Consider the following 21,397-nt stretch of genomic DNA (forward strand, 5'->3'; position numbering starts at 1 on the left):
GAGGGGAAAAAGTTGGAACAGAAGGTTTTGCAAGGGTCAATGCTGAAAAATTACCCATGCATATCTCTTGTAAATAAAAAGCTATAATAAAAAGTAAATTCTTTAAAATTACATTATGAAAATGCTTATTTTATTCCATAATTTAAAATAAAAGAAAGTTTATTTTTTTAATGGCCTCTTAAAACTAAATATATGATCATAACTGTGATGATAGAGATAAGGGCTCTGGAGTCTTACAGGAAACAAAAATTCCACAATTGAACAGAGAGAAAGAAAAGCTATGTAATGAATAATCTGTATCAGATTGTTTGCTATCTTGGGGAGGAGAAAAGGTAAAGGAGGGAGAGAGGGAGAAAAAATTTGGAACACAAAATCTTCCAAAAATGTCTTTATTTGCAGGAATTTGGAAAAGTAAAATACTATTGAGAAAGAAAAAAAAAAGATAAGCTGTATAAAACTCCTGATACGTGGAATGAACTTGGTGTTTTTCACCCTACACAAAAGATTTCAGCATTTTCTCAAGACCTCATGATACCCTAAGTAGCGTCCATGACATACTATCTTCTAGCTCTATTTTATCTGAAAAACAGGGGGGGAAAGTATGTTCAAAGTGAATCAAAAAGATTCTTCAGAATTATAGAGAAATTAGCAAGATAAGGAAATGGGACCGTTAGATAAGTACTATGTCTAGTCCAGAGTCAAGATGATCTAAATTCAAATCTAGCCAAACATTTAGCAGCCATGTAACCCTGGGTAAATCACTCAGTCTACCCATCTGTAAAATGGTTACAATTGAAATGACTAAACTTTAATAACAAAAGGAAACAGGAACCCACATAACAGCCACTTACCCATTGTGAATGTAGGCCCGGCAACTCTTGCTGTTGTTAATCTTGATTGTAAATAAGCAGAAGACAAAAAAGAAACAGGCCATTCCAAAGCACACTCTGTAAACCGCAGAATAGCCCACCAGCTTCTCACAAGTGTCCCCTGCTTTAATGCCTTTACAAATATCTTCAAAAAAAGGAATCTGAATGGAAAGGAGAAGAAGAAATAATTTTTAAAATTAGACAACATACATGCTTCCACATCAAAGCCATAGGGTAGGACTGAGGGGGGGGAAGCATGGAGAAAGAAGATTTAAAGTAAACAAAATTATTTTCCAAGAACTTTTTTTCTCTGAAAGATTTTAAATTATTCAGGGGGATGGAATGGGAGAAGAAAACAAGAATCGATTAAGAGCCTATTCAGTGCAAGGTACAAAGCACTTTACTAATATTGTTTCATTTTATTCTCACAATCATCCCAGAGGGTAGGTACCATTATTATCCCCATTTTACAGTGGAGGAAACTAAAGCAGGCAGAGGGTAAAAAAATAAAGTCATTTCCTCTCATATTATATCAAATAAGGTTAATTCCAAATTCCTTTTCAAAATGGCTGAACAAATTCATAGCCTCTTTTCTACTACTGTTCTTATAGCATTAACTTTGAGACTACAGAGAATTATTATTAGCGACTGATTCTGTTTTGGGAAATACTTCTTGATTTGAGACACAGCATGTCAAACCACACCACAGAGTTTTACAGAATTTCACTTCCTCTTTTGGCTATTAACTGAGGTCTGCAATTGTGGACAGTCCTATCACAAAATGAAATATGTTCTAGGAAAACATCTTTTCTTTGTTCAGTCCAATAAGAAAATGCTTATGAAGTATCAGATTATTGCAAATTTCATATCATTAGGTCAGTAATACCATCCAAATGTTACAAGTCAAGGAAAGAAAGCTTTTTCCTTAACAAGAATGAAATTCCTGTCATTGAACATGGGCTCCTGTCCTTCCAGTTCTCCCTGTGACTCACTCCTCCTATAGTTAGTTATCCTTCATGCAGAGAAACACCTCCATCATCCCTTTTTCTGTCCCTACTTCATGCCCTTCCCCTTCTTGACCCCCACTAGATCATAAGTTCAACTTTTTAGTGCTCCTGATCACTTATCTATCCTACTGTTCAAATCAATGAACTAATCAATAAGTTCATTCATTAATTGAATCCAGCCCCGAGATAAAGACAAAAGGTGTTCTATTTCCCACAGCATCCAGGTGAATATCTAAGTTCATCTACAGCACGGGTACCATGACTTAAGTTAGGGCTGGATGGGTATCCTGTCCCTCCTCCTCCAGTTTACTTTTTAGCTTTGTTTCTGTTGGCCTTAAGGCAGGCAAGGGTCCTAAGAGATAGTAGCAGAGGGAAATAAGGAACAAGGAATAAGGTGACTCTGTTTTCCGACTCTTGTGTATCTAAGAGCAGAAGTCATTGAACAGTGACAAGAAAAAGGCCCTTCCATAGAAGAGTAAGTTTCCAAGACTGCAAAAAGATGGAAACAGCACAAGAGAAGAAGTAATATGCAGAGGGAGCGTGTGAGCAAGGGCTGTCACTATGATAAGGAAAGAACAGAGGAGGCGGGGAACTGTGAGGGTGTAGGTCTAACATGGAGATGAATGAAAGCTCTAAGAGAACTAACAGCAGAAGTGGACTCTGCCTCCACCACACTGAATCAATGGGTCATTCACACACCTCAGCCAAAATAGAGACAACCTCACCCCCAAATACCCAAACCTTTCTATACATTCTAGACATGACTTAATACAGTGTTGGTTTTAAATAGAAAGCTAAATTTAAAAGGGAAAAGAAGGTTAAATTTTAACAAGGATAATTTGCTCTGGTCAAATATTTGTTGTTCTAAGCCCTTTCCTGATTTTTAACAAAGAAAACACATGCTACACACATATTCTATACTAAAAAAGATAAATATATCTCAGGCCAAAGGGTGTTGCTTCCTTAGATTGACCAAAACATTCAGAAGAAACCTCTCCTGAACATCAAGGTCACTGATCTGTCTGATTCGTCTGGCCTTGTATCAACTTCTCTGCTGCAAGCAAGATGACACATGGAAGGTTGGGCGAAACAAATGGAAACAGCACAAGACCAAAAATCGTTTTAAAAATAATAATCAGTTCAAAATAATATAACTAGTCTCTGTCCATCTAGAAGAAAATAACCAATTCTACACCTCTACAAGCATACCTCACTTTAGACAAATGGCTCACACAACAAATTAGGAGGTATTCACTTTACATACTAATTTAGCATAAGATTTTTTTAGAAGTACACTGAAATTCCATTTGATTTTCCAATAAAAGCAAATCTGTATAGAGGAGTCCATGAAAAGTTTTAAGGTGAGTTATGCCTATAGACAAGTATTTTATTAATAGAAAAGTTTATGTATTGTGAACTGAAACACTATAGATTTGAAAGGGAGATGATACTTGGAAAAAAAGCATATTTGTGCACATATGAGATCAACTGTCCAAAATAATCCAAAGATCTAGATTTAAATCCTTGGCTCTATTACTTGTAATTTGGACCAATCACCTAATATTTCCAGGTCCTCATTTTTTCCTTCCTAACAAGTAAAGAGAATAGTTTAAATTTCAAACATCCCTTTCTGTTCTTAATTTCTAGGATCACTGGCATTCCAGTGAGAAAAAAGTGGATAGACAGGCCAAGAAATGGAGAAAAAGCAGACTGGCCAATTCTGTTTCCAATACAGCAAATACAGTTGTGGGTGTTATGTTTGGGCTTTTTTTTTTTTTTTCATGGGCGGGAGAGGAGAGAGAGAGAGAGAGAGAGAGAGAGAGAGAGAGAGAGAGAGAGAGAGAGAGAGAGAGAGAGAGAGAGAGAGAGAGAGAGAGAGAGAGAGCGCTATTTAAGCAGTCTTTGAAAGGAGAATTTAAGAACAAAAGTTATATGAAGATTGAAAGCAGAAAAGGAAGAAATGCTGTAGCTCTCTAATATCAATATCATGTAAAACCTTTAATATATAAGCAAAATTTATTTCATCTTCAATTATGCTATTCTATTTCTGTGTAAATGTTAGTTAAAATTCCCCCAACTATATCTTAGTTTGCATGAAGAGGACCTGGGAGTTTCAACAGGTTATAAGGTCAATAAAAATCACTAATTTGACAATGAAGCCAAGAAAGAATAATAATTCTATATTGTTGCAATTCTACATTAGACTATTAACAGAAGTCAACAAGCATTTATTAGGCACCTACATGTACTACACATAGATATTATATTAGAGATACTAAGTCCTACCCTTCCCCCCTCCCAAAAGCAGGATCTTGAAAAGTAATAAATAGTCCCAGTCTCCTCAGAATCTGGGATGTTCAGATCTGGGTGCCATATTAACAGACAATAGAAAGAGCAAATTGAAATCAAGTCATATAGGGATAGGCTAAATGACCTATGGATATTCCTATTCAAAAGAAGACTGGAAATCTTAAAGTTGAAACAAGGCACCTATTAGTAGAAGGAATTCCTAATCAGGTATGAATTGCCATAAATAATCTCTGAGATCCTTTTTAATGTTGAGATTTTAAGAGTTTGTATTTGTATTTCTCCCAATTCACATGTTTGTTAGGACAGGATAAATAGATGTCACTGAACTCCTAGCACTCTGAGACAGTCACAACATAAATGTGACCTAAAATTCACTGAGATTAAGGCACGAGACATACAAAAATGAAAAATGAAATAGTCTCTGTCCTCAACCGGCTTACAACTTATATCTGGTTTCCGTGTAACAGAATTGGCAAAAGGATCCTCCTGGGATATCAGGGCTGAACAAAGATGTTTTCCTAGGACAGATTTCATTAATGTGACAGGATGCTTACATTGCTAGCTTCGGTTGACAGTCAAAAGAGATACTGAAATTCTGCAAATTATCTGCTGTGGTTTGACCTGCAATGTTAAAGTTAATGCTATAAGAACAGGAGTATAAATAAGCTTTGTAAAGATGGCTACATTAATACACTGTTGGTGTGACTACAAAATGGTCCAATTATTTCAGAAAAGAATTTGGAATTAAACTTATTTTGTATCATATGATATTTTATTATTTCATATCCTTTAATCTAAACATCCTACTCCTGTGCATATATTATATATTATGCACACACACATCCCCCAATGAGATCAAAGACGGAAAAAAATTTTGCAGTAGCAATAAAAATTATAAAGAAAATAGATGTTAATGGACTGGCAAATGCAGAAACAAATAGTGGTATATGAAGGTAATGAAATAGTATTGTATAATAAGAAAGACTTCAAAGACTTCCATAAAATGATACAAAGTTAAAAAAAAAAATCAGAACTCAGGAAACAATGACAACAACGTAAATGTGTGTGTGTGTGTGAGTGTGAGAGAGAGAGAGAGAGAGAGAGAGAGAGAGAGAGAGAGAGAGACAAAGAGAGAGAGAGAGAGAGAGAGAGAGAGAAAGAGAGAGAGACAGAGAGACAGAGTCAGAGACAGAAAGAGAGAGAGACAGAAAGAGAGAGAGATAGAAAGAGAGAGAGAGACAAAGAGAGAGAGAAAGAGAGAGAGACAGAGAGACAGAGACAGAAAGAGAGAGAGAGAGAGAGAGAGAGAGAGAGAGAGAGAGAGAGAAAGAGAACTGAATGCTGTTGTGATTATAATGATCAAGACTGGCCATGAAAAAAGAGAAGAAAATGCACCTCTCTGTGCCTTCATTATTGAGATAGAAAGGTATGGGAGTAAACAATGCCTAATATCAGATTTAGTTGAAGCATTGACTATATTTGCTAAACTGCTATTCATTTTATCATTTTCTTTTTAAAATTGTTGGTTACAAGGGATCAATAATTTTACTTAGAAATCAAAGTGATATACATATGTATGTGCATATATAGACACATAAATATATGCATGTTTATCAATTTTTTTTAAAAGAAAGAGATACTAGGGTTCTCAGCAAATGAAAGATTCCATCAAAAACAAGATTAGAGTTAAAACTGAGACCTCAGTTTTTTCAATTAATCAACATGAACAAGTAAGGGCTTATTGAATAATGTGACTGAATAGTAATACTCAAGTATGTGAAGCATATGAAGAGCTCTCTCACCCAAAATGGTGCTCATCTGAATTTAATCTCCACCAAAAATAGAGTAAGAGAAAGTTGGCTCAAGTTGCAAGGAGAGGGAATTAGATTAAACATAAAGAATTATTCCCTAGCAATTCAAAGTTGTTCAATAGTGATGAGGATGACCAATCAAGACTGTAAAGGCTCTTTTTCTGGCACCCTTCAAAGTCATCTGACTGGGATGGGTTTTGTTATATGACATTATTTTCTTTTTTGGGTGAATTCTAGCATGACTGTTTAGGGGACAGGTCAGAAGCAATAACTACTAGAGAGATAAGGCAGACATACTTTCTGATATCCTAGCCTTTGGTGACTGGAACCTATGGCCCCACTTTTAGGGATCTTCATCACTCCCTCAAACCTACTTTCCCAGCCTCCAACCACAGGCACCAATGTGAACTAATGGCTATCCTGCTGAGAATCTTTTTGAATCTGAACCAAGGACAAAGAGGCTTGATTTCTGTCCAGTAAAAGTAATAAAGTTGCCAGTAAATAGAAGAAAAGAAACAATAGTTATTGTCCTAAGCTGGTGAAGATATTTTTCTTTTTATGTCTTTTTTTTTTTTTTTTTTGGAAAGGGGAGGTGTTTAGATGTTAACTAGATCTCTCAATAATTCTAACGTTAAGTTCTGGTCATCTTTTCTCCTCCTTTCCCTCAAACAACACTGCAGTACAGGCCAATCCTCCCTCAGCACTTCTGAGGGAAATAGTAATCTGAGTCCTAAAAATTATACCCTCTCTAAATCCACCTTTAAAATACTGTTTGGGGGCAGCTAGGTGGCGCAGTGGATAGAGCACCAGCCTTGAATTCAGGAGGACGCGAGTTCAAATCTGGTCTCAGACACTTAACACTTCCTAGCTGTGTGACCCTGGGCAAGTCACTTAACCCCAGCCTCAGGAAAAAATAAAAAATAAAAAATAAAATAAAATAAAATACTGTTTGACTGTTTGAGCTAAATCAATTCTCAGAACTCCTTCTGATTTTAAGTTTCCAACTTGAAGTAAACAGTACATATTATCACAGGGCACCCTGGGGGGCAGCAACACAAAACTGACAGTCAAACTTAACTCTTTTGGGGTACTTTCATAGCAAAAATACTGGAATGGTTTTGCCATTTCCTTTAATTCTTTTGACAGATGATGAAACTGTGACAAGTGGGGTTAAGTGACCTGCGAACTGGTATTAGTGAATATAAATGAAATCATTATATATTAGAGAATTTTAGGGCTGGAAGGGGCACCTGGTCCTAGCACAGACTTTAAAAAAAAAAAAACAAAAAAAAAACAACCCACAAAGCTAGAAACTAATATCAATAGTAAAAGCTGGGGAAACAAAGAGGGTAAAGTGAGAAAGAGGAAGAGTATCAGAAGCAGAAGTAGAACCTAAATGATCTGGATTCCTAAGCCCAGCATTCTACCAGAAGATGAGTGATCAAATGTATAACATAATCAAATATATATTAAAATTCATAAGTCTTCATTTTTGCTCTTTAATGTCACCTTCTTGCTCTTCTTGGCACACAATACATCCATAAGAAATGATAATACCTTCTGGCACAAATTGTAAGAAGTCACAAAAGCCTGACAACTGAGCCTGTTTTCCTGGTCACATGCTAGCCCTGAGCAAAAAGCATCTTTTATTTGGGGGGAGGAGGGAAAGTCTTAGGAAGACAATTTCTGACCAATTTTTTTTCCTCCTTTTCCCCCAAACAAAGCCACAATATAAGTCAATTGTGAAGCAGAGATCTAGCTAAAATCCGACACCAAAAAAAAGACAAATTATCTTCATCAGCTCATGACAATAAGTATTGTTTCTTTTCTTCCACTTCCTGGCAACCTTATTAATTACTGGATAGGAATCAAACCTCTTTGTCCTTGGTTCAGATTCAAAAAGAATCTCAGCAGGATAGCATTAGTTCACTTTGGTGCATCTAGTACAGAACTCATTCTCCACTGCTGTTCTCCCAGCACTCATTTCTGTGGGTCCGAGGTGGAGGATGGGGAAGAGGGGGACAAGGATATCCCTTGAGGCAAGAGAGTAGGGGGAGGGAGAACAGGGAGGAGGTTAAAAGAAAGCCTTTCAAGTTTATTCAAGTTTCTTTATGGGAAACTATTGCTTTCTCACAGAGTGTTATGTCTGGATGATATCTAGATGAGAGAGAAAGTTGTTTAGAAATCAGTTTTCTCACAATCAACCAGACAGGGAAGGAAAGAACAGAAGTCTCCTCTAGATGCCTGCCAAGAGACAGACAGACACACAGACACACACACACATCCCTAATGAGTTTCCCCTTAATCTTCCGCCCCCGCTTTGATGTTCCCCATCAAAAAGCACAAATCCCCTTCTACCCTAAGCAACTTGAACCTCAACATGTTCATCATCTCTGAGGGTACTTCCCTCTCTGAATTCATTAAGAAAACTTTTGAAAAGCATATAATGTAAGGGAATAAAAGGAATCTTCAAAAAATCTGAGACAAAAGAACCCACTGGGTTAACAACTCTCTTTTTTGAAGCTGGTCTGGCTTTCATATTTCACATGGAAGCTGGCCTAAGAATACCCATTTCCACCAGGGGGTTTCAACATTCCCATTAGCATCTATGGTCACTCAGTCACAAGTACAAAATTCACTTAAGTCGGCAAGTGTCTTCCATTCAAACCAGAGTCTGACTTAACACATTCAGCAGACAGATCTGGTTTGCTTGGCATTGGGGGAGCTACAGGGCACACTGGGTTAAATATTATTAGCCAATGAAGAGTATGCTTGTTTCCAGAGCAACTTTAAGGCAAGTCCTATTTCACATGGAAAGCCACCAAATACATACTGAAGCTAACAGTTTCATCCCTCCTTAACAACCATGCTTTAAAAGCAGCCTCTCCACAAACACTCACCCCAGAGGGATGGAAAAGGGAGTGTCAGTTGGCTACAGAAGGCTGCATTAGGACCAAGAGATGTTTCAGGAAGAATGAGGGTCTCAAAAAATTCTGAGACATTTTCAGAAACCTAAACCACATTAGTAAAAAGGAGCAGTCTGGGATATGGGTTTTCCAGGGAACTATTTCTTGGACTAAGGTTGAGCTGTCCAAATATATACTGCAAGATATGCGAAGAAAGCAAGTTCAGATTTTAATAATCATTTGTCTTAACAACCACTTGAATCTTTAAAACTATATTTTGTACAAATAAGTTCTATAATTGACATTTATTATATGACACTTTAAGACTTACAAAGTACCTGATATGTGACATCCTTATAACATGAATATGTCTCATCTCTGTACTCATTAATCTTAAGAGCAAAGAGTATGTTTTATCTCCCATGGCCAGATAACTGTATTGCTATGGATAGTATGCAGTCATGTACTCTTTCAGTTTCAGCTAGTCACTATCAAAATAACTTCATTACTAAAAGGAGATACCACGTGGCAAAGGACAGCAAAGGGAGCCAAAATGACATTACTTCTAAGAAATTCACAAATTAGTGAGAACCAAAAAGAAAAAGAGGAAAAGGCACATAAAGAACCATCATCCAAGAGGATGCCAGCAATGATTTCTGGCAAAGTCAGGCCTGAAAAAAAAGGGAAAGGTACAGATTAAGAATTGGAAGAAAATCACAAAAGAAATGATCAACTAAGCAACCAAAGTGTCCAAAAAGGAAATTTCTAATTTCTGAATTTTAAAAAATATTTTTACATTGAAAATTTTAAATAATAATTTAATTTTAAAATTACACACATTACTCTTTAGTGGCAGCTAGTGGTTAGAGCACCTAGTATGGAGTCAGAAGGCCCGAGTTCAAATTAGACCTCAAACACTAATTAGATGTGTGACTCTGGACAGGCTGCTTAATCTCTCTTTGCCTCAGTTTTCTCATTTGTAAAATGAGGATAATAACCTACAACCCAGGGTGGTTATGACAATCAAAGGAGATATCTGTAAAGCACACAGCACAGCATCTCACACATAGTAAACAACTATATAATTATTATTAAAATGAAAGGGGAAGAAGGTATAAGAAGCCACTACAGCTCTCACTGCAGCGTTTGATTGTAAATTCAATTCAATTGAACAAACATTTATGACGCACTACATTAGATTTTTGTAATCTAATATGAGAGGAAAAATAGACCAAGAATTATGCACAAATACTAATAAGAGAGCATGTGTAAAAAAGTAAAGAAACAAACTGTTACCAAAAAATAACAGCAGTCAGCTGTATAGCAATTTATTTTTACTGCCTTATTTGATAGAACAACTTATATTTAAGTGTAGCACACCTATTTTTCATTCTCATTTTATAAATAAAAACACTGGGGATCCTACAATTCTATTTACATTAGTAAATAGAAATGTTGGGACTTGAAGTCAGGACTCCTGAATCCAAATACAGAGCTCTTTCCAATACTTAATATACTTAGAATCAAGAGATCCAGGGATGACAACTTAGACCAAAAAATCCTTTAAGTGTCATTTCAGAATCCTGTGGTTTGGGAGAGCACCGCAGCTCCTCAGGCTTTAATTTCTTTGTTTAAACAATTGGACTAGATTGAAGTATATGAGCTTTAAAAAAAATTTCTGATAACTGTACATCAGAAGAGTTAGTTTCTCTTATAATCCTTTTATGCATTAAAAATATTGTTCTGAAGAGTCAGAGCTTTCAATGAACTAACTGTCCAAGGGGCCAGTGAGCCCCAAAAGATGAAAATTTCCTGAACTAAATGATCTCTCCTATTCTTTCCCCCCTATGACTTCTTTACCAGGATACATTCTAAATAAATCTAGCTAAAGGACCGTACTTTTGTTGCTCACTCCCACATACCAGAGGTCCATGTGACTATAGACAGAGCATGCATACAGTTAACAGAAAGGAAAGAATGCTGGTGTGGGTGTGAAAGAAGTTTTTCTTCCCAGCAATACAATTTCACAATTCTCATTCTTTTTTTTCTCAGCCATGGTTCTAAATTTCCATAGGCTCTCAAACCAGGGTCAAGCAAAGCAAAGGCTCACAGTTAACTCTCCACAAGGAGTTCTTTCACTTCTGAACCATTGATAGCCTTCCCATTCAAAAGGAATAGTGAGGGGATGATGATGATGATGATGATGATGATGATGATGATGATGATGATGATGATGATGATAGAAACTGCCAGTGAGACAAAAGTGACTGTGGGCTAAGGTTAGCATGCTGGAAAATCTCCATGATACTCTAGTTGTTGCTCCAAGGACCCTTAAGAATTTTACACATTTATAATCAGTAAAAATGTTCAGAAATCTTCATTACTATCACCTTTTCTTTTAATTCTCTTGATCTTGCCAGTCCAACATTTAATCTATCCTGCAAATGGCTTCTAAAATTTGCTCCCCCCCTTTCCCTCTTAAGAATTAGAAATAGCTCCTGCTGCCTAAAAGAAAAAAAGTCTAATTCTATTTTCTATAGTCTACATAGCATATTGCAATATTTATTCTGGTAAAACTGACCAGTTAGTTAAGGTATTAATCCATCAAATGAAGGGGTTTGGGAGAGACTTCTCCCATAGAATTTAATAATTTAAGTATAGGAAACATTCTGGGAAACTAGGTGGCACGGCGGATACGGAAGGCTGGAGCTGCTCCCATGTCATTGCCATATACCCAACCTATCTGGAATTCCTTTTCTCCATTTTCCCACCAATATCAATCTTACAATCCAATCCTTCAAAGCCCATCTCAAAAATTACCTCATTCCCGAAGCTTCCCAGATAATTCTATTTCTAATTATCAACAGATCAAAGGCCTAGGGCTACAAGGGACCTTAGTGGTAATCCAGCCCAACTCCCTCCTCTTGTAGATGAAGGAATTGAGCATCAGAGAGAAAGTGATTTACCATACAGGCAGCAAGTTGCAAACCAAGGTCTCTGACACTAGAATACAACATTATATCTCATGCTACTTCCAACTATCTCTTTTTTTTAAGTTTATAATATTTAGCTCATATCACATATCTGGCACTGGATTAATATTTCTTTTGGCAACATGATTCTAGTCTCTGCCTCAAGTCTCTCCCAACTTCAGCAAAATCCTAAAGCATAACTGACCAAGTCACCCCATTCCCTACCATCAAATTTCCATGGCTCTCTATTACCTCCAGGATCAAATATATTTTTCATTATTTAAAGTCTTCCATCTGGGTCCTTTCTCATATCATCTTGGAAGCCTTTTACTTTACTCCTCTACATATATTCTATAACCCAGCCATACTGACCCGTTTGCTGTTCCTCACACATGACACTCCATCTCTCAACTCAGTGTCTCTAATTATTTCTGCAATATTCTCATCTCCTTCAAAAATCTCCCTTCAGGTAAACTGCATCTCACTCTCTCCCCCATGGCCAAATAGTATTTTCTGCTCTAAGATTATCTTTTATCTACTCTTATCTCATATGTATTTAGCTATTTACAAGTTGTCTCCCCATTAGAAGGGGTTTCTTGAGGGCATTTTCCCTTCCTTTGTATCCCTAGACCTCAGCACAAAAAAAGCACTTAATAAATGCTTGCAGATGAACTATCTTGGCCGCCAATCCACATTAGGCAGAGCCTAATGGAGCCTGACTAATTACCATTCATATCCAGCCTGGATGCAGAGACAATTGGAAAAAATTCTGCTTCCTCAGGGTTAGGTCTGTGGTTTGGCCAAAGAGGAAAAGACCGTTATGCTAATTTGCAAAAACTCTAGGATAAATAAGAATCCAGTCGAGTACAGGTCACCACTCGAAAGATGGGAGGAGAAGGGTCTACCTTATGTTTCTAATATTGTTTTTTATTTCCCAATTTCATGTAAAGAAGATTTTTATAATCTTTTAACAGTCTGAGTTTTAAATTCTCTATTCTTCCTCCTCCCCCCTTCAGAAAGCAAGAAACTTAACATGAATTATTCTATTATTTTTACTTCTGGTAGCAAAATCTGACATTGAAGTGGGTTGTTCAAAAGCACCTGTCATAAACAGATATATTACTATATCTAAATTTACAGGGTTTGCATATTTTTATTTTCTTCTAATTCTTTCATTCACCCCTAAATACTGAAAGGTTTCTGAGGAGCCATGTCATAGATCTCTAGGGTGCCCAGGACAATGTTGGAATATATCAAAGATGTTAAATCAACACTCACTGAACTAAGTCAAGGCTGTAGATGGACCTTAGTAATGGACCCCTAAGTAAGCCAGATGTCTGAGACATACTTTAATAGAAAGGGAATGGGTCTTGTTACTATTAAAGGAATATACACACCTGGAGTAAGCTGATAATTGCTGTTGCCAAGAGGAAAAGTTTTTTGGGTTTGTTTGTTTTTTTTTTTAAGTTAAGCGCAGAACAAGAATTAGTCAACTCTGGGCCGTTATGAGAGTTGACAAGGTTTATACAATTTTCAATTATGTTAGAAAGACAAAGAAATAATTTTTAATAATTTTAATAAATTGTTCTGCATAACTTCAAATGTTACTCCTCCAAGGGAATGGGTGAGAAGGCAGAAAAGAAGGAAATCTGAAATTCAAAGTTTTAAAAACAAATGTCAAAAAATGCTTTACATGTAACTAAGGAAAAAAATATTAAATTAAATAATTTTAATAATTATTAATTTTTTTTATTTGTCTTATACTTGTGTTAAAGTGGAAATAGATTCTTACCCAAGAACAGGAAAACAAAGACAAATACTTTGACCTAAAAAGATAAAAGAGAATTACCTTTCAAAGCTAAGCTTGTAAGATTTACACTTCAAGGCTATATATATCTAGAGAGTTTACAAAGGGCTAATTGAGAGGAAAGTTATTTGTCAAAAGATAACTTCACAGCTAGAAGCTGGTGATGGATCCATTCAATAAACAAAGAAAATATCTGTTGGGAGTTTTTGAGGAAGAAGATTATAAAGCTTGTTGTTGTCAAGTCATTTTTCAGTCCTGTCCAAATCTTCTTGGCCCCATTGGGGGTTTTCTTGGCAAAGATACTGGAGTAGTTTGTCATTTCCTTCACTCTTTTACAGATAAGTAAACTGAGGCAGTGTTAAAATGACTTGTCCAGGTTAACACAGTTAATAAATGTCTGAGGCCACATTTGAACTCCAGATGAGTCTTTCTGACTCCAGACCCAGAATTCTACTCACCGTATCACCTAGCTGCCCCATAAGATACATAAATTTATTTTTTCCTGTATGATCTTTGTCTTAGAGAAGAAATGCTTGAAAAGATGGACATTCAATGAAACTGGTGAATTCCATTCATTTTTGATGAAAAGACCAGAGCTAACAAAAAATCTGACCTCCAAATATAGAACTCAAAGCAGCATAAAAAGCTAAGGAAAAAATACTTTTTGAGAACTATTTTTGTTATGGGTGTTCAGAGAAGACACATATGATCTGATTTTACTGTTATAATAATATATAACATTCCACTAGAGCTTGAAAGGGGATAGTAACAGAAAAAAAAAAGGGGAAAGTGTAAGTAAAATGAGGGAAATTACATCTCAGGAAGAGGCAAAGAAAACCTATTATAATTGAGGGAAAGAAGGGAGGGTAACGAATATTGTGTGAACCTGACTCTCATCAGATTTGGTTCAAAAAAAAAAAAAATATTAGATATCTTTTGTTTCATCGAGAAACTTCTCTCACCTAAGAGAAAAGTGGGTGGGGAAAGGCAAAAAGGGAAAGGGTAGGCTAAATAGAAGGGAAAACAGAAATAATAGGGGAAAGGTATAAGAAAGGGGGAGGGTCTCTAAAGGGGAGGACTGCTTGAGGCAAGTAGTGCTCATAAGTAAAATATTGGGAAGGAGGGAAAGGGAAAAAGGAAAGAGAAAAATATAATTTGGGGTTAAGATAGCAGACATACAGAATTAGAACTGTAAATGTGAATGGGGTAAACTCTCCCATAAAACATAAGCAGATAGCATATTGGATTAAAAGCCAGACTCCTACAATATGTTGTTTACAAGCAACACATTTAAGGCAGAGCGATACATACAGAGGAAAGGTAAAAGGCTGAAGCAGAATCTATTATGCTTCAGGTTAAGTAAAATAAAAGCAGGGGTAGCCATCCTGATCTCAGATCAAGCAAAAGCAAAAATTGATCTGATTTTAAAAGATAAGGAAGGAAACTACATCTTGCTAAAGGGTACCATAGATAATGAAGCAATATCAACATTAAACATATATGCATCAAATGATGTAGCATCCTTGCTTGTATTTTGTTTTCTCAGTTTTTCTTTTCCTTCCTTCTTGATCTGATTTTTCTTTTGCAGCAAGATAACTGTATAAATATGTATACATATATTGGATTTAACATGTATTTCAACATATTTAACATGTATTGGACTCCTTGACAGCTAGGGGAGGGAGTGGGGGAAAGAAGGGTAAAATTTGGAATAGTTTTGCAAGAGTCATTGCTGAAAAATTACCCATGCATATGCTTTGTAAATGAAAAAAGAAAAGAAAAGAAAGAAAAAAAAAAAAAAGAAATGCTTGAAAATCTTCAGCTAATTTTAATACACTGACTTCCTTTAGCCCCCAACTAAAAATCCCACCTTCTACAGGAACCCTTTCTCAACCGCTTAATTGTACTTCCTTTCCTCTATCACTTATTTCCTAATTATCCAATATATAGCTTGCTTTGTGCCAGAAAAGTAACAGCTCTTGACCCCAAATATGACATTAGGATCTTGTTTGCTCTATAATTTCCTAATCCAAGTATTCAAGAATAAGTCATGGCAAAAGCACACATACAGTAACAGTTTTCCCATCCAAGGGAGAGGGAAGAATCTGGATTATAGAATATTTGAAAGCCCACTTCATTACTTTATAGTACTTACATTATGTACAACCACAATTATAGAGTATTTTGTAATAAAGCCCCTCAAATCCAATCACTTAAATGACTGATTAGGTAAGAATTTGATATTAGCAATGTTTCCTAAGTGCTAGAAATGGCTCTGTTGCTTTCATAGTTTTAAGCTCTCAGCCCGAAATCTTATCTCTATTATGCTTACTCTGCCCTTTCTTTCAGACAAAATGGCGTAATAAACTTGAGTGCAGGCTCCTTTGTTATTCCTGAATTCCAAATTAACATGATTTTCCCAGGCTGACTATTTAAACACAGCATCACTACAATATGGAAAGAACCCGCTATTTGAAGCAGGGAGAATGAAACCCAGAAATAGTTCTGAATCTATGGCAATATGCCTAGCTCTGTATTTACTTACTGTTCTAGAGAACTGGAAAGGATCCCCCCAACCCACCAGCAACAGCCTGTCCTCAACAAGACAGAGTACCAGGAGCATCTCTCCACTCCCAATAATGCTGCTACTCAACTCTCTGGGATTCTTGCACCTATCATGAACATTGAATGCATCATATAAATAAGGTTGGGTTGGGTGTGTGTGTGTGTGTGTGTGTGTGTGTGTGTGTGTGTGTGTGTGTGTGTGTGTGTTTCCTGACAACCTTTTGAAGAAAATAATTAAGGCATTTTTCTTTCTTCTTTTTTTCTCTAGAACCATTTTTTACCTACATAGAAAATTTCCATCACAGAAACAGTTATCATTGAGGGGAACTGACAAATCATCCGTAACTTAGGCTGCATTATTAAGAGATTAAATGGGAACAATGACACAGGAATCAGAAGAACCTGAGTTCAAATCACTTAACCCTGGTTGCCTCCAAAACAAGCCCCCAAAAAGAGGTTAAATAATTTAATCAGGATTCAAAAGTTAGGACTTAGGGCAGCCAGGTGGCGCAGTGGATAGCGCACCAGCCCTGAATTCAGGAGGACCAGAGTTCAAATCTGGTCTCAGACACTTAATACTTCCTAGCTGTATGACTCTGGGCAAGTCACTTAACCCCAGCCTCAGGAAGAAAAAAAAAAAAAGTTAGGACTTAAACCCCTGTCTCTCTGACTCCAGGATCAACTCTCTATCCATTACAGAAGTATCATCAACTAAGACTTCAATGAACCAGAACCAAATTAAAATGTAATTGGGAAATTTTGAACAAAGTAAATGTAGACAATAGAAGTAGATAATAGTAATGTTTTCTAAATCCTTAATCTAAATTAATGTCTCACCTCAAATTCATTTGCATTATGCTCATTGTCCAGGTGATAGGTGAGGGAACTTGCCCGGGGTTGAACAATTCAAATAAGGAGGCAGAACCCTATATCCCTCTGGTCTCTGGACCAGAAATGCATCCACCACATTTAAATTGACTTACGTGTTTCCGCATTTCTGTGGCTACCGTTCTGGACATCATGATGCAGCAGATGATAGAGATGAGGATGAAGTAGAGTGCGTACATGAAGCGAGTGCTCCTGGACTGCCGGATCCGGGGGCAACATTTGCAGCACAAGGCACAACCAGCATATCCACAGCAGCAAGCCAACTGAAAAAAAAAGCATACACACAAAAATGCTGTTATGTCTTTAAGCACAGGAGCCCACAGGTACTGGGAACCCACAGCTTCTGGTAGTGAATTTAAGTACATTCAGTTTCTCAAACTTTTCAATTAAATTATTGTAGTCATATTGGATTTAACATATATTTTAACAGGTATAATATATATTGGATTGCTTACCATCTAAGGAAGGGGATGGGGGAAGGGACAACTGAAATACAAAGCTATGCAAGAATCAATGTTGAAAAATTATCCATGAATATGTTTTGAAAGTAAAAAGCTTTTTAAAAAACTATTGTAGTTATGATGTTCCCATTTGGGTGCCACCATTTAGTAAGAATATTACCCAGAGTTTTATTTTATTAACTGTACTAAATCACTGCCTTTAATCAAGTCAATAAGTCTGGCACTTGCATAGTGCTGGGAATACATGTGCAACCAAAAAGATAGCCAGTCCCTGCCCTCAAGGAGCTTATACGCTAATGAGAAAGTCACAAAAGGAACAGGGGAGGAGGGAAAGACCACCAATATCAGAAAACAAAGAGATGGCTAATTTTGACTATTTCTTTAAATGGAGGTTTTTGGAGTCATCATCCAATCTGAGGGAAGGATTCCCAGGAGCCATCAGAAATTATTTTCCAGGATGAAATGATTGCTAGGGATGGAGTAAGCTGGAAATTGTATAAGGGCAATCTGGAGGGCTAAAGAGTCTTGAAATCAAGTCAAAAAATCATTTCAAAGAACTGGGTATGTTTACCCTGGAGAAAGGAAGCCTCAGAGGAGACATAAGAGCTTGTCTTCAAGTTATCTGAAGGGATAGCACATAAAATAGAGATAATGCTAGTCCTGTTTCATCCCTTAGGACAGAAGTACAGAGGGCAAATATCAGGAAAAACAATTAGAATTGCTGAAAAATTAAATGAGCTGTTTCCTTGGAGGTCTTCAAGCAGAGGAAGGAAGACAACTTGTCAGGTATGTTATAAAGGGGATGTCTTTCACAGATGCTTTGGATTAAATGAACACTAAGGTTCTGCTAACTCTCAAATCCTCTGATTTGGGGCACATGCTATGCAAGAAAGCTTTAAGACTGGATGCCAGTAGGAAATAAATACTTGCAATAAAGACAGTGATTTACATCACTGTTAAGGGGCTTTAAGATAATTTAAGAATTTAAGATAATGAAGAATATCAGGCAAAGACTAGGTTACTTTGATAAGGAGCTAACATTCTAGGAAGGAAGGTTGGGTGGAGATCATTTGGAATACTGGGGTACTTCCTGGATCACAGGTTTAGATACAATAGGAGGCTTTAGGAAATCAGAAGTAAGGATATTGTGCACCTAGAACAAAGTAGAAAAAGTCTAAAGAGAGGATAAAGAAACAAAGGAAGCCTAGGAAAGATAAGAATGAAATACAGAATGCTGAGAATGGTGCAAAAAAAAAAAGAACGGAGCTGAACCACATACAAGAATTATAAGCTGTGTGCAAAAATGTTGATAGCAGTCCTTTTTGTAGAGGCAATAAACTGGAAACTGAATGGATGCCCATCAGCTGGAGAATGAATAAGTTACGGTATATGAATGTTATGGAATATTATTGTTCTATAAGAAATGATCAGCAGAATTATTTTAGAGAGGCTGGAAAGACTATAAGTGAGCAGAACCAGGAGAACATTGTACATGACAATAACAAGATTACAGGATGATCAACAACAATGAGGTGATTCCAATAGACTTGTGATAAAGAGAACCATCTGCATCCAGAAAGAGGATCATGGGGACTGAGTGTAGATCAAAGCATAGTAATTTCATCTTTTTTGTTGCTGTTTGCTTACTTTTGTTTTTCTTTCTTTTTTTTTTTCCTTTTTGGCCTGATTTTTCTTGTGCAGCATAATAAATGTGGAAATATGTATAGAAGAATTACTATTTAACATATATTGGATTGCTTGCTGTCTTGGGGATAGGGGAAGGAAAGGAGAAAAATTTGGAACACAAGGGTTTTGCAGGGATGAATGCTTAAAACTATCTTTGCATGTATTTTGAAAATAAAAAGCTATTATTTTTTTAAAAATAATTATATGCTGGAAAGAGAAAGCATTTTATAATGTAGAGTCTGGCTTAATGGCCATTATACTGAAAGCAGATTTCTTTAAGAGGCAAGAATGACATCATCCTTCACCCACAGGGCCCAAAGCACTCCTTAGATTGGGTTAGTTGCTATTAAGTCAGGTAACATTTCACAAAAAATTGGAAACAAATCCCAGACACCTCACTCTTCCCAAGTAGCTTGTTCCTCTTCTTGATGAAATCTCTTGTTAGACCCTAGGTTGCTTGGACTAATTAACCAAACTAACTGGAATTAAATTAATCCTGGCCCTATAGCCAGGAGGGAAGGTCTACAAGTTAGCAAGAGAGATAGAACTGTAAAGGTCATCTCCATCTGTCAGTTTTCCACATACCTCCCTAGATTACTTCATATACATCTCCCAAGTAACCCTGCTGTATTATTTTTGATAATCCAAAAATGCTCATTTGTTAAACCTTAATTCACAGTATGAAAAAATCCATTACCTTTCCCCAAAGTAAATGTGAAAAAGAAGGATGTTACAATGTTAAAATCTAAGTTGGGCTCTGAAGTCCAATAGAATCCATATGGGAAAAACAACCCTGATGTCAAATGGAATATTTTCCCCTACTAGCTGGTGACAGCAAGTCATAACCTCTGTAAGTTCCAATTTGTTTATCTGTAAAATGAGAATGCTACTTATACAAATCACCTTAAAAATTACTGTAAAGATCAGACATATATGTGAAAAAGACATGGTCTCTTTTTGTAGTGGCCAGAAACTGGAAACTGAATGGATGCCCATCAATTGTAGAATGGTGAATAAATTGTGGTATATGAATGTTATGGAATATTATTGTTCTATAAGAAATGACCAACAGGATAATTTCAGAAAGGCCTGGAGAGACTTACATGAACTGGTGCTGAATAAAATGAGCAGGACCAGGAGATCACTGTACATTTCAACAACAATACTATATGATGAATAATTCTGATGGACATGGCCATCTTCAACAATGAGATGAACCAAATCAATTCCAATAGAGCAGTAATGAACTGAATCAGTTATACCCTGTGAAAGAACTCTGGGAGATGACTGTGAACCACTACATAGAATTCCCAATCCCTCTATTTTTGTCCACTTGCATTATTGATTTCCTTCACAGGTTAATTGTACACTATTTCAAAGTACGATTCTTTTTGTACAGCAAAATAATTGTATGGGCATGTATACACATATTGTATTTAATTTATACTTTTACATATGTAACATGTGTTGGTCAACCTGCCATATGGGGAGGGGATGGGGGAAAGAATGGGAAAAGTTGGAACAAAAGGTTTTGCAATTGTCAATGCTGAAAAATTACCCATGCATATAGCTTGTAAATTAAAAGCCATATTAAAAAAAAAAAAAAAAAAAAAATACATGGTCTCTTTGGGAACTAGATTTTCTAAAAGCTTGTTGGCAAAACAAATCCGGGAACTATGTGACCAAATTTTTTTTTAGATGTTATACAAATAAAATCAGATTTAAATAATTGAAGAACTATTCATTGTTCATGTATAGGTTGATCCAATGTAATAAAAATGACAATTTTACCTAAACTAATTTATATATTCAATGTCATCCAAAATAAATTACCAACAAATCATTTTACTGAAATAGAAAAAATAACAACAAAATTTATTTGTAAGCATGACGAGGATATGGCATAGTTACTGAAAGACAAGTATTCCCAGTATGAGAAGTTTTTTAAAATTCCTAGGGAGCTCTGAAGCCTTTGAGGCTCCAAAGCCAGAAGTACAGACAAAGATCTTAGATAAAAGATACACTTTGAATTCCAAGAGGTCAGACTCCTTTAAATTTTACATTTCTCCCAGGTGTATAGGCAGATTGCTCTACAAAAAAGTAAGTACTTATCAG

The 21,397-nt window shown here is 36.3% G+C and overlaps 1 protein-coding gene across 2 annotated transcripts in view; it reads right to left on the reverse strand.

The window, feature by feature from the left end:
* The window catches only part of SERINC5 (serine incorporator 5), a 112,450-nt gene that overhangs the window by 44,056 nt on the left and 46,997 nt on the right, over positions 1–21,397 (reverse strand). For both annotated transcript variants that reach the window (XM_074282365.1, XM_074282364.1), the window contains exons 2-3: positions 17,231–17,398; positions 852–1,030 (exon numbers count right to left, since the gene is read on the reverse strand). In XM_074282365.1, the coding sequence (XP_074138466.1) occupies positions 852–1,030; positions 17,231–17,398 (347 nt within the window). The remainder of the gene's footprint in view (positions 1–851; positions 1,031–17,230; positions 17,399–21,397) is intronic.

This window comes from Sminthopsis crassicaudata, chromosome 1 (assembly GCF_048593235.1).
Source record: "Sminthopsis crassicaudata isolate SCR6 chromosome 1, ASM4859323v1, whole genome shotgun sequence".
NCBI classification, from domain to species: Eukaryota; Metazoa; Chordata; class Mammalia; order Dasyuromorphia; family Dasyuridae; genus Sminthopsis; species Sminthopsis crassicaudata.